The sequence below is a fragment of the Anneissia japonica genome, unplaced genomic scaffold (assembly GCF_011630105.1).
Source record: "Anneissia japonica isolate Jap-2015-1 unplaced genomic scaffold, ASM1163010v1 scaffold1511_len2985839_cov193, whole genome shotgun sequence".
Lineage (NCBI taxonomy): Eukaryota > Metazoa > Echinodermata > Crinoidea > Comatulida > Comatulidae > Anneissia > Anneissia japonica.
In genome coordinates, this window is record NW_022685291.1 from 2,878,961 (window position 1) to 2,892,747 (window position 13,787).

At 35.6% G+C, this 13,787-nt stretch overlaps 1 protein-coding gene and 1 long non-coding RNA gene across 2 annotated transcripts in view; both read left to right on the forward strand.

Annotated features, from left to right (window-relative positions):
* Window positions 1-3,827: 3,827 nt before the first annotated feature.
* On the forward strand, window positions 3,828-9,291 carry LOC117110829. The gene has a single exon (XM_033253667.1). The coding sequence runs from the start codon at window positions 4,253-4,255 to the stop codon at window positions 6,521-6,523; it is 2,271 nt and encodes a 756-aa protein (XP_033109558.1). The 5' UTR covers window positions 3,828-4,252; the 3' UTR covers window positions 6,524-9,291.
* A 2,719-nt stretch (window positions 9,292-12,010) lies between these two features.
* LOC117110939 overlaps window positions 12,011-13,787 on the forward strand; it is a 29,776-nt gene continuing 27,999 nt past the window's right edge. The window contains exon 1 of the long non-coding RNA XR_004445789.1: window positions 12,011-12,045. This is a non-coding gene — a long non-coding RNA (uncharacterized LOC117110939). The remainder of the gene's footprint in view (window positions 12,046-13,787) is intronic.

The window sequence follows — 13,787 nt, forward strand, 5'->3', positions numbered from 1 at the left end:
GGTTAAAGATTTCCCACACGAATACGAGCGGTACTGGGCAAAGACAGCTTGATTTCTTGCTTCAGACAAGGTATCCATTTGTAGAAGTCTTATGAAGATAAGCCTATCCAATAGTGACAGGACCAGGACATACCATCGACTTTAGATTGACAAATATATATGTTAAATACAGACACAATGTAGGCCTATACGCAGTTATAGAGTCCAGTTAAAATATTGTACGGTATTTAGTAAAATAAATTAAATTAAACAAAAATAAGGAAGAAGCATAGGAAGATAGAAGAATAGGAAAGAAATTTGGAGCGGCTGAAATATTTATCGAAAATAAACAATAATAATCATTTTGGAATTATTACATCATGTTTTTGGGAAAGTTTGTTGGCACTAATCTTCAGAGGTCAAGGTGCCGGTAGCCTACACTTTTCATATATATGCCCTATATGAAAAGGTGTATTAATAAAGCTTTAGTACGGTAACGCTAGGCCTACCGTATATAAGGCAAACAAAATCGGATGAAAACTATGAATCTTACCTTGAATGATTTAGTACTAGTGCATATATAAAAGAATATGCTATAATAGAGATCAGTGGTTCTGTTTGTCTGCTGGGTTCGTACTGAGCCAGAATTTGTAGTCCATTTCAATATATCGATTCTATAGTCGGCTTCCTTCTTTTAAGCAGTTTAATATATGTATATAATGATTTACTCGTGTAACTCCTACTCTTGTAATTATTTATGTATATAGTTTTTTTTAATATAATGATTTCATTTTTTAAAATTAATAATTTAATATTTAATATGTAATAATTTACTACGTTTTGCAGCTGTACTGTGCTATGATAAGACAATCTTTCTATATAGACTATTTGTGGTTTCTGTTATTTTGCGAAATTAATAATATATCAGGATTAACAAAATTAATTAAATAAATCTAATGGTATGTCTCTTTATATATTAAATAATTAAGATTAGTAGTTTGTTTTCTATCTTGGTCTCATTCTGTCACTCAGTAATATGTCATTTATATAGTAGGCCTACTATAGACACTTTTTAAATAATAATAATAATAATAATAATAATAATAATAATAATAAATTTCTATTTATATTGCGCATATTGTAAGAAACTGCCTGTATGCGCTTAACAACAACCAAAAAGGATTTAAAACAAAAATAATGATAAATATAATAGTAATAAGGTGTGGTGGCAAGCACTGCACAATCTCTTAAGGTCAACCAACTTTTTTATTTATGTTTTTTTAGTTTGTGTGAAAAAAAAAACAACAAGAAAACAAATGTCCTAGTATTTTTCTTGCTTGAGCCACCTAGGTAGGTAAAACAACCACCTGTCTAACAGGAGCAGGTTCATTGAATTTAGGCCTATACCATCAAATTTGATATCTGCAACTTGGCTATTTTGAATATTTCGTTATGTTATTTTCATACATAAAATTGCATTCGCTTTGGCTTGTGGAAGGTGCTAATACACGACAAATACAATTTGAGTCCCTGTCATCAAGAGGTGCCGCCGAAATAGGCGAAGTCGAGTAAATTTGTCGTTATAGAACAAAGAAACTGTTCCTTTGCTCTATGATCTGTCACAATGAACAATGAACAAAGGTAGTGTGAATAAAAAGTGAAACAAGAAATATGGGCATTGATGGGAATGTGAACGCCAAGAAAGCGACACCGGGCTTGTTGAGCAAAGAAATAATGACAATGGATTCCTGATGATGACATAATTAATGTCGAAATATTAAATCCCGACACGATAGCTTGCATTTCGATACTTGGAGTATGCATTATACTATCTTATCTGAGATTAATCAGTGGGCATTTCGGTTTATGGATTTGATTGTTAATAGAAATGTACATAGGTTATCTGGATCTTTTATTCAAGTTTGGACATCAGTATTTATTTATTTATCATCCTAATTATCACCACCTCTCAGTGGTGGCTCCAAAAATTTGCAGACAAGTGGTCCGACATGGGCCAAGGCGCCCAAGGACCCGTCTGATGCCTCAGCTACAACTACCAGCTCGTATCGGCTGTTGTGACAGCTATCAATAATAAAATGTCGCCCTCTTGCGACCGAACCTTGGATTAAAGGGACTAAATTTTTTAATGTAATCTTCAATAGCATAAGTTTAAAGTTGGAATAAAGGATATTTAATTAGAATAACAGGGAGTGAAGATTTGCCAGTGCAATCGTAGAGGCACACCACACCTACTCTAACCAAGTTTGGGTTAGCTGCTTTTGATATAAATTATAATACAGGTCTCCATCTAATTAAAGACCCCGCCAATTAAAAGACCACTATAATTCACAAAAATATATTTTATCTTTATTATTCTTATTAATATTAGAAACTAAAGTGGCTAACGACCATGGAAACCCTGGTCCCAGAAGTGGTCTTTAATTTAAGGGAGACGGTAGTTATAATGGCAGCTCAATAAGAAGAATAGTTATATGCCGGGCACCCACTGCGGCCGATGGTCATCGGCAGCAGACGGTGTCGTCTAGTGCTCTCAGATGAGTGGACTTTAGCCGTGCGACGGCCGTACGACGCGTGAGTGCCCGGCCCTACAGGAATGATTATCAGTTGTTATGGCAAAGGCCCAACAAGATGAATTAATTTATCATTATGCATTCACTGATTCATCCATCCACCCGTCCGTATCGTCCGTCCATCCATCCATCATCCATACATAGTTCGTCATTCATTAATATATTCAATTGATAGTTCATGTGTAATTCAGGTAACCTTTTATTAGATATTTAAGCCTATTATTCAGGTACCAATGAATATTTAATTATTTAGTTTCTTAAAATAATGACTGTGGCGGAATCAAGAAGTTGGGGAACCGTCCGGCCCCTCCCCTAAATCTTTCAAAAAATAAAAACAAAAAGTTCAGAAAAATATAATTATATTCGAACTCCAGTCTGAGAGTGCCATTTCCGGCCATTGGAGGTGCCATAGTCATAAATCTAGACCCTTCATCTGTGAAAATCTCTCCCTCCCACCCCTTCCCCCCATCTATTTCGAATTCCTGGATCCGCCACTGATGAATACTGTACGAGAGATGATCGCTTATGTGGGGGCACATGTCATATTATTATTATCATCATTATTTACATGAGATTGGTTGGTGGTCTGATTGAGGGATTGATTGATGGATAACAGATAGTTAAGTTAATTAATATGAATGCAATATGAATTTAATGATGCTGGGTCAGAATTACAATTTAATATTTCTCGGGACAAAGAAAAAGGGTTGTTAATCCTCTTGTGGCCGGTCAGAATAGCGGAGGCTAGGTACCTTGATTATTCAACCTGCCTGCCATTTCGTATTCTTCGAATAAGTATACATTCTTGTTTTGTATTTTAGTATATAATTAACTAATTTGTATTATTATAATTATATTATATTATTTATTTATGTTCAATATGCTGTGTTTTACCGTGGCGTAATCACATTCCTTTCTTCATAGCTTGAATGGGGTAGCCTATAATAAATAGTTTTATTTATGCTTATTGGAGGGCGAAATAAAGGGGACTTTCTTGTACTTGTTTAGTCATTCAAGGCTAATAGAATTACACAATGAATAGAGGAATTTAAAGTAGCATTTTTAGACTCAAAATGAATGGTAAGGTTAGGCTTTTTTTTTTTTATTACGATCGACTGCCTGATAAATTAATCACTCTTCTTGTGGGCGGGGTTTCCTCTCTGTTAAAATACTTACACCAATCACAAACTCGGATTAGGTAAGATTAGATAGCGTGTTTCTGATTGGATGCCCGAATTGAAAACGACTTCGCCGGGATGGTATCCAAACACGTCCGTAAGTGTGTGTACAGAACAACGCGGCTTGTACACCAGTGTGGTGTGTGAAGTTTTGTGCTGCCTCGTTGGGTTCGTTATCTATTCACTCGTTTTATTTTTGGAGAAATGGTGTTCATAAAGGACTTGTGATCTTGAAGGAATTATATTTTTGGTGAGTTTCTTTCAAATTCAAACCCGTCTGTATTGCAAACGTTCAGGTGATCCTGTGTTACGTAGTTTACTAGGGGCTAGGCCGCATTGGTGATATCCCACGACCACTAAGTTTGTTGCAGAGAGGGCCTGAATTGAGGATTGACGTACCCACTTACTACTACTGAAACAGGCCTAGACTTAGGCCCTATGTGACAAATACAACCAGTAGAGATTGTTTTCGCCCAGTTACTTTGGATATAATATTTTTCAAGGATGGATATTCACTCTGCCGTTCGTCGTTTTTGGATTCCTGTTTGCCTGATACTTTTTGGATTATCTTGTGTTGCTGTCAATACGCAAACTGCATTTTTGAAGGAGCCACAAACTGAAATAGTGGACCAAGGAACAAATCATGTATTGGAATGTAGCGTCAATAAAACCTATGTTATTGGGTTGTTATCAGTTTATTGGTTAAGACAGGACGTAGTCATCGCCGAGCGTACGTTAATTGAAAAAGAAGCATTAAAGGAATTTGTTGGTGACGATGAAGATCAATTGAATCGGTATACAATTGCGAAAACTGAACAAGGTAATATTGCCAATTATGAACTTCACATTGACAGGACACAGGGTGTGGACTCTGGTGATTACAAATGTGTAATTTGTGAGCACTCATCGTTGTCATTTGACTGTTTAAAAATTACTGAACATCAATCACAAGTAGCAACATTTACTGTAAGATACACACCGTCTGTGCCGGAATACCCGCAGTGTACCGGACTGGACACTCAGGTGTCTGTCAACACTGACGTTGAAGTAACATGCACATCACAGATTGGTGAGCCTAAAGTTGAGTTGAAATGGAAAAACAATGGTGTTGAGGTCAGTTCCGTAACAGAAAGAGAAGACTTGGAGAAAAAAATGATTTATCTCATGTACTCGTTTACAGCAACACTTGCCAGTTCAGGAATTGTGTTAAGTTGTTCATCAAGTAGCTCATATTTTCCATCGTATTCTGGATCCTGTAGCTTTAATCCACTTGTTGTTGTTGACATGCCAGTTGTTACTGTGACCTCAGGAGCTACGGAATACGAAGAGGGAACACAGGCTAATTTTACTTGTGCGGCATCAAGTGCAACACAGATAACAAACTTTGATTGGACTGTCGGTAATATACCAAGCAGTAGGTATACACAGGTTGATTTAGAAACAAAGTCTATCTTAACAATCGCGTCAGTGCAACTGAGTGACCACCGGTCAGTCATTAAGTGTGTTGTGACCAATAGCCAGGGTCAAAATGGCCAGGATCAGGTGATCATGGACGTCGTAGGTGGGCCTACAGGAATCATTCCAACAAGTAGGAATGACCCGTCTACTACAAAAGCATTGACAACTAAGGAAATAATAGTTATCACAACATCTGAGCCAGGAGGAAGTGGTGGAAATATTGGTGCTGCAGTTGGTGGCGCTGTTGCAGGTTTTGTTATCGTTCTCTTGTTAATATTGATTGTTTTATATTGTTACAAGCAAAGAAATACTAAGAATAGAAAAGAGAAGGAAATAGTATCTATCGGTGCACCACAAAATGGGTTAAGTAACCATGTGCCCACAAAAAAGATTGAGTATGAAGATGATGATGTGAAAAAGGAACCCCTCCCTGCCTCTGAGCCAGATGTGGTTCCAAGGCAACACAATGGTAACCATGATCCACGCAGTTGGTGGCGTGAATCCATGCCGGGAGATTCTTATCGCAAAGATGACAATGAATATCCAACTATTAAACGTATGCAGATGCCTTTTACTCAACGCCAACCATCTTTGGAAAATCTGCAAGAGCGAGTTGAGATGGATAATTATCGTAGCGGCTCTAACGATTATGACGATCGCCAATCAGAAAGTTATCGCGAGGCTCCAACTGATGGTCGCTACGATTACAATCCTTCACCAAGTGTTCACGGTAGTGACATGGGCTCCCATCCACCAATGAATCAGTATAATGATTATCACAACCCACAGTTTGATCACCCAGATAGCTACCATCGCCCTCCATCGGTGGATCATTACAGTGACTATAATTATCCCCAGGAAGACCCTCGATTACATCATTCCCGTTCCCCTGTGAATTATGGTCCACCACCTCAAGAAAGATATGACAATTATAGGGATTATGGTAGCTATGATCGTAGGACCCCTGGCAATGGTTATGGCCACAGGCCAGGAATTGATAACCCAAGCTATAGGGGAGAAATGTACCAAGATAATGATATTTATGAACGCAATCCAAATTACCCAGTGAATTACGATCCTGGCTACTCTGAGGACGGCTCGGTGTTCAGTGGTAGTACAGATAGGTATTATGATCACGACCCACGAATGGAAGAAGCTCGTTCTCCTCCATTTTACCCTGATAATAATGGTTATGCCTCATCAGATCGCCCCATTAGTCCATATGCTGATATTCCACCAGGTCAGACTAATAACTCTAGTGATGTTTTATACATGCAAGGACATGATGTTGATACGTCTGATCCCAGCTATGTTTAGAATTATGTTTTTTTTACATAATGGACCTAATCTGGTCAGTATGTTTGTGTTATAAGCGCGTACTGTTCTAAATTTCTCTTTTAAATCCTGTTAAATTACATTTGAGCGACACTGCGGAAGTGTTTGTTTAAGTATTATTTAAAGTAATTCTTACTCCATTCTTGTGAAATGAACATCTACATACACATAGTTTCTCCAGTCATGTGATTTTTAAATTTTAAACCAAAAATTTGGCGGAAAAATTACAAATTTTCACTATAATTTTTGTTTATATTGTATTGTCATTCAGGAACAGATTAATACTGTGTTCTTCTTACTTTTAACACATTGACTGCCAATAGAGCTGTGCATTGGTGTGTGCTATAAGCTTTACAGTGCGTTTTTTAGGACCACACGCTGGATTGGTGGCCGGTCAGCATTGTGTGCGAGTGCTTATCATACTCAACGCCGTTCTGCTGACTGCCGATTTTGTTCAGAATTATTAAAAAGATGAGAAAACAAAAAAGTTTAAGCGTGACAAAATTTTTTTACCGCAGCTCCAACCAGACCTTCCATTTGTCAAGTTCCTTCCTGGGCCCCTCTGTTTCAAATTCATGGATCCACCACTGGTGTCTATTGCTGACACAGTGTGTTGTCTGCCTTAATTGTTTTTATAAACGAAGTTGGGACTGCACTAAATGTTCTACATTTTACTTGCACAATCTTACATGGCAACCAATGTGTTAGAAATTAAATGTTAATCAAGTATCTGCCTTAATATGAACATGTTTAACTGGTGCTAAGGTAAATATAATCGCCATACAGGTAACTAGTGACTGGAAATTAAATGTACAGGGTACATTAATGTATTTGGCTAAAACTAGTCAGTTGAACTGTGATTCTGAACATTACAATATTCCGGTGTTTCGAACAATGTTGCACTGACATATGGTGTTAATATCGGCTTTAAAGTTTTATATTCCAAGAAACTGTATGCTCTTGTAATTGTTATAAATAATTACAAAAGCTTACAGTATGCTTTTGTAATTATTAAGTAGTTTAAATGAATTACTAAGCTGAAACTTACAAATAATTAAAATTCAATTTTCCTTATCTGAATTTATTGGTTTTTACAAGTTTCTTCCTGTTGCCGAGATTAAATCTTTGTATATTTGCATTATTGATTATAAAAAGTGTTTGTTCGTGTAGGCATAATTGATAATATTAAGTTCATCAAAGTGTTTTGTATTATTAGCAATCAGAATGGAGGGGGGTGGGCAGAACAAAATATTGATATTGTCAGAAACAGTTGACGAAAGTGTAATGAAATGTAATATAATGTTAAATCCTGTTTTTTTTGCTCAATTAATTTGGTTTCTACCAATAATTTCTATTATTAGTATGTTAAAGAGATTTAGGTCTTGATGGATTTGTTGATTGAATCATTTCTTCATTGATTTTAGCTGAAGATTTAGTTGAATAAAGTCAAAGCTTAACAATTCATAACATAAGTTTTTATATTAACCTATCAACCCAATGGTTAAACACCCACCAAGGTTTAAGAATGTTCATATAAATTATTGAAATTTAATTTTGATTTTTTTTGTATCAATTGATCAATTCGATTGTATTATATTGGTACATTGTGTGTATATCGTTGTTTGTTTTTTTTTCATAGCAACTAAAAGATGTTTTTTTCTGATAAATCTCATATTATCCTGTCAATATGGCTAGCTATGAGACATTTAGTCGTGATTGATTAACTGTATGTCTCCATGTAATATTTTATGTTTATAATACTTCTATGAGTTGATATTCATTTTACTGCAGTATTTAATCATATTTCTAAGTAATGTACCATCTGTCAAGAGGACATAGTTGTTAATATTTTGAACAAGAATCATTTTGTAAGTAAGTTTTGAAGATGTATATTTCTAACTTTTTTTCAATTGTATTGCAATTATTTTTGTCATACTATACAGTACATCATCATACTGTGTGTGTCTCTTTGTAAATCTTCTTTCAAAAAGATTACTGTCTAAAAACGTAACATTATTATTATGTAAATACAGATGTAGTGATTTTGATATGCAAAACTTTTAAAATCTTTCTTTTACAATCAGTATAGAGATGGATGGCATTACATTGTGTTTGGGCTACAGTCGTACATTCCATGGAAAGGTTCCAAGACCAATCTCCTGTACAATATTACAGTAGTTGAAAGACTTCATTTATGAAGAGTTTTCATTGTACAGAAAATATTTGTAATAATTTTGTCCAGATGAAGGCTTAATCTCTATGCTGTACTAGGCCTTCCAGTTATGACATATGACCCTTTCACGCACCATGCCCAGTTAACCGAAACATGAAATCCATCTCTATAAATAATTGCTATATTTTTGATAAAATATTGTAAGCTTTGTTGAATTAGATGATAAATTTATCAGATTATGTAAAATCTATGGGAAGACTGCGATTAAAATGAATTTACAATAACTTTAAGACCAATCGTAGTTGTATTATATTGTGTACATGTACATAACATAAACTTGTATTTCTTATCGCCATGTTAAAAGAACTCTTGTACTTTGGTCAAGTAGGGTCGACGTGAAACATTTAGCTGGAATACGAGAAGTCTAGTCAAACAATAAGAGATTAACAGCTGATATTTTGGTGCTCTATCATCCCACCCATCGTATGAGGTGTGAGTGTTGGGATAACACCTGTGTAATGAAGAATCGGATTTTGGGTTGTATGCATCAGGTGTTGAATAAATCCTATGGAAATTACTTCAGTTGGTGTTTGTTATTTTGTTGACTTCAATCCATCAATTGTTTCTCTAAAAGATTATTTTTTAGCTCAAATTCAACATCTTTAAACAGTTGAAATCATATAACATTCAGACAAGGTTATTTTATGTATTTATTTTCATTTATTACGGTATATGTCCCAAGTGGCTACAGTACAGTGTAGCATACACGTGAATGTGAATTGTTTTATTGCCTTGATAAAGTTTGGTTTCCATACAGTTGCTACATGATATTTTCGACAGATTTCGGTGATGCTAATTGGTCTGTCAAATCATCGGGCAGCCTTTCCGATTGTGCTGAGGACTGCTACTCATTACAACGATTGCGTTGAAAACACTGTAGCGATTTTAAGCAATCCAGGCTGAAGCTCGGTTTCCATAGAATCGCTCACCCTATGAGCAACTTATCGGGAAGGTTAAACATGGTTCAACTTTGCCGAATACGTTATGGAGACAATTCAGGATGCATTGCTTGCTTCCCTGACACAATCGGGAAGGCACCCCTATTCGTCTGCAATGCAATCGGCAAAGTTGAACCAGGTTCAACCATGGAGGAATCTTCCATGGTTCAACCTTTCCTGACAACGGTCACTGTTAGGGTGAGCGGTTCTATTCTATGGAACCGAGCTTTAAAGCGTGGTTTCCATACAATCGCTACACAGCTATTGCTTTCGGAGATGCTGATTGGTTGGTCGAATTGGGGAGCCTTCCGATTTCAGTCTGGGGAATGGTACGTACTGTAGTACAACCATTAGGCCTATACTGAAAACACTAGCGATTTTGTGCTTTGTACAATATTTCAGCGTTTTAAATTTTGAGTACAATACAGTTAAAAAGCTAAATGATAATGTAGCATATTGAATTTTTTTGTCCATATTTCAGAAACAAATGCACACGGTACCAGGTAGTGGAAAGCATCATATGTCCTTACAAGTCATGATGATTGTATTCTTCTCGCATTGTCTATATTCATTTCATACTACAAATAAAGCAATCATTAAAAATACAACTACGGTGATTTTGAGTCGCGTCCCTATTCAGTACGCTCGTGCATCATAGGCTATAATAGCCTTCTCCATATGGGATCCGTTGTTTGGGAACATATGCTATCTAATTATCCACAGTAATAAAATGTAATTTAAAATGTCAATCCACGTTATATCAATTTTATACACAACAATCAATCAATCCATTACTAAAACTACAATCCTCGCATCCATCTCAGTTGTACAGCAGCCAAAGCTGGAAGGAGTGATCTGATTAGAAATTTGATGGTTTTCTCATATTTTTAAGGTTTCCCATATTTTTAAGGAGGATCCACACTCCCCAGAATTTTGAAAGTTTTCCCAGAAAGTATAACATTTTAATTGTGAATATTAAAATGGCTCCTAAGTGTAGGCTATATGTTCAAAAATTAGCTTGTGAGCTACAGTGATGTTAATTGCTTTTGTTAATCCTCGCCTCCTTAGATTTACAGTTTTATTCTGTATTGTGAATTTTGGTTTTTTTTTAGTTTTATTTTAGTGTATGTACAAATTGTATTGTGATTCTTATAAAAGAGTGAATGATTGAACATCATTTTTCTCTTTCAAACATTACGTTACAATTTAAACAACTACGAATACGAATAAAGTGTTTAGATTTTATATAGGCCCATATACACTGTACATATATAGATTATTATATATATATATATATATATATATATATATACATATACACACACATATACACATACACAGCCAATTACAATACATTGATTATTGCATTCTTGATAATATAAAGATGTGTTTTTTTGTAATGATGGAAGATCAATTTCACATACGCTTCACCTCGGGTAATGCAATAACCCACTAAGCATCACACATGTCGTTAGCGAAGATGAATGGATGCATAAAAATGTCAAGCAATGCTCTATTGTCTTTGTGTTGTAGCTATTAACTCTAGCAAACACCCGCCACGGAAACCTCTAGAGGTTGCCACCCATAGTTCAGACCAATCTGAATAGGCCTAGACCTATATATCTATATGTTACATTCTAAAATAGCCAATTTTTGAAGAAGTCCGCTAAAGAGTTTTCAGCTACATTAATTTTATCCTCTCCTCCCGACCTATACAGTTATGCGAACATTCTTTTTTGTGACTTGCTTTATTTTTTTGTTTAGTTCCATTGCTAGGCCATGGAAGGCCATGGCAGTGGCGGCGCCATCGGGGACAGATGTATCCCCTGTTAGTTTTGACCAGTCGGATGAAAAAAAGAGGATTTTTTTTTTGAATTATTGTTGTGTGTAATTCCAGCTAAAACTGCTCATGACAAGTGCTAAGGAGTAAGCCTTCAGACACAAAGGGGCGTTAGTTCGGACCCACTGGACTCCGTCGGATAACTTAGCCCCATGGTCAATGTTTCAGTTATCTCTGGGTACTACGTGGTTATTGGTTTTTAAAAAGGCCTATATTTACAGTGAAGTTTTTTTTAATTCTAAGCCCGATTCTAAGCCAAATAGTACGGTAACTTTTATTATTTTTAAATCACTGTTTTTAATTTTTTTTTTCTTTACTTTAATTTCATAGTATAATACATATAAAAGTATCAAAATGCACGCCATCGTGTCGGGATTCAATATCTCGACATTAATTATTTCGTCATCAGGAATCTGATGTTACTTTATTAATTACTTTAATTTCTCTTCCAAATTACAGAATAATATACAAGGGGATGGAGTGACGTCATGAGGTATGTATAGTTTTGTTTTTTTCATTCATAAGGATTTTAACTGATCTAAAAACCAATTCATTTTGTGTGGAATAAAATAATAATAAGTCCGACGTTGGTAGATCACTGTCAATAAATTGATAAGATCCGGATCTGTTCTTTGCAAACTTCGGTTGATTCTATAAACGTGTTCTGTTCTGTATCATTTCAAAGTAGGGTCTATATGGACCTATTTTCGAATTAGACCTAATTGGGTGGTAATTAAGTAAACGAAAACGCTTCTAATATGTGTCAAATAGGCTGATGATTCGTTTCTTGATTGAGTCAAATAATTCATTGAATTATGTAGTTCACATTTTGTAACACTACAGCCTATCTATCGGTAATATAAACAGAGGCGTTGGCAAATACAAACACGTAAAGTCATCATTACTTTCAAACACTAAATGTGCGACGATTAGAAAGTATTATGACGTCAGAATGATAAGGTGTGTGGTGACCTGCAAGACGTGTAGTTTCCGATTGCCTGTACGGTATTAACAATACTAATACATAATGGTATACATAATTGAAACACAAACGTTTGTGCATAAAGACACTTCTTCATTGCACTGTACTATGAGGCTTGGGGGAGGGGGGTTATCACACAGTTTAGGGGCCACAGCCACCTCATTCATATTATGGGTGGAGCTTAGACTATAAAGATTCATGTTTTTCAAAATGTCTTAATTTTACAGTACGGCTACATTAATTTTAATATTTCTACATCATATATGTTTTGTTAAAAAAAAACAAAGAGGGAATGAAAAATACGTTCACCTCAGCTCCACTATTGCAGTGGCTGTGGCAAAAAAAACATTTAGGATGTATACGCAACACTAAATGTCCATAAATTGCATTCTCAGACTTAAAATATGTAATTTTTGAAGTGTATTAAATTGACATTATGTCATTAAATTTTAAGCACGAAATTACTTTTCGTACATTTTGTAGGGAAATAGGGAGGGATGAGTCGTAAGCGTGTCACCTCGGCACCACTATGGTTGGGTCTGAGGCGAAAAAAGGATGCAGCAGCCCGAAATATAACATTAGACTTGTATATGGGTGAGGCTGGGCTGAGAAAAACAAATAGTACTGAAAGAATTAAATAATATAATAATATATAGGCCTATGTATACTGTTATAATATTAGATGTTTATTACGCCATTAAACTATCAAATAGTGTAAACGTAGGCGTGGACTGTGTGTACAGACTGTTTGCTTTTCATGTTTACACGGGCCTATATTCTCTACTGCATGTTTATATTTATCAAAATATCTATCAATATGCGTGCATACGTATTTTTTTTATTACTATGTGTTATCACGTACACGCGAGAGGCTTGTTTGACTATTTATTCGTCATCAGTTATTAAAATATTATACATTTTTGGTATTCATATTTGGAATGAATTGTAAATTCTTGAGATAAGCTGATTGTATGCGTCCTATTGAAACGTATTCTGTGACGTATGAGAGAATACAATTGTGGTATTGACCAAGCAATATAATTCCCGGATGGTACGTTGTTCCGGTACATCGGAACCAGGTTATACAAATCGGCCATTATTAGGTACGGTAATTGTTACATATAAAGGGTAGAACATACGTATATGACAGGGTGGAGGCGGGAGAAAGCCCCGCCGGACAAGATTATTTTGCCGGTCAAAACCAAAGTTATGGTGATTTCAGTTTGTTTGACCATTGTAAAGCTCTGTCCAGA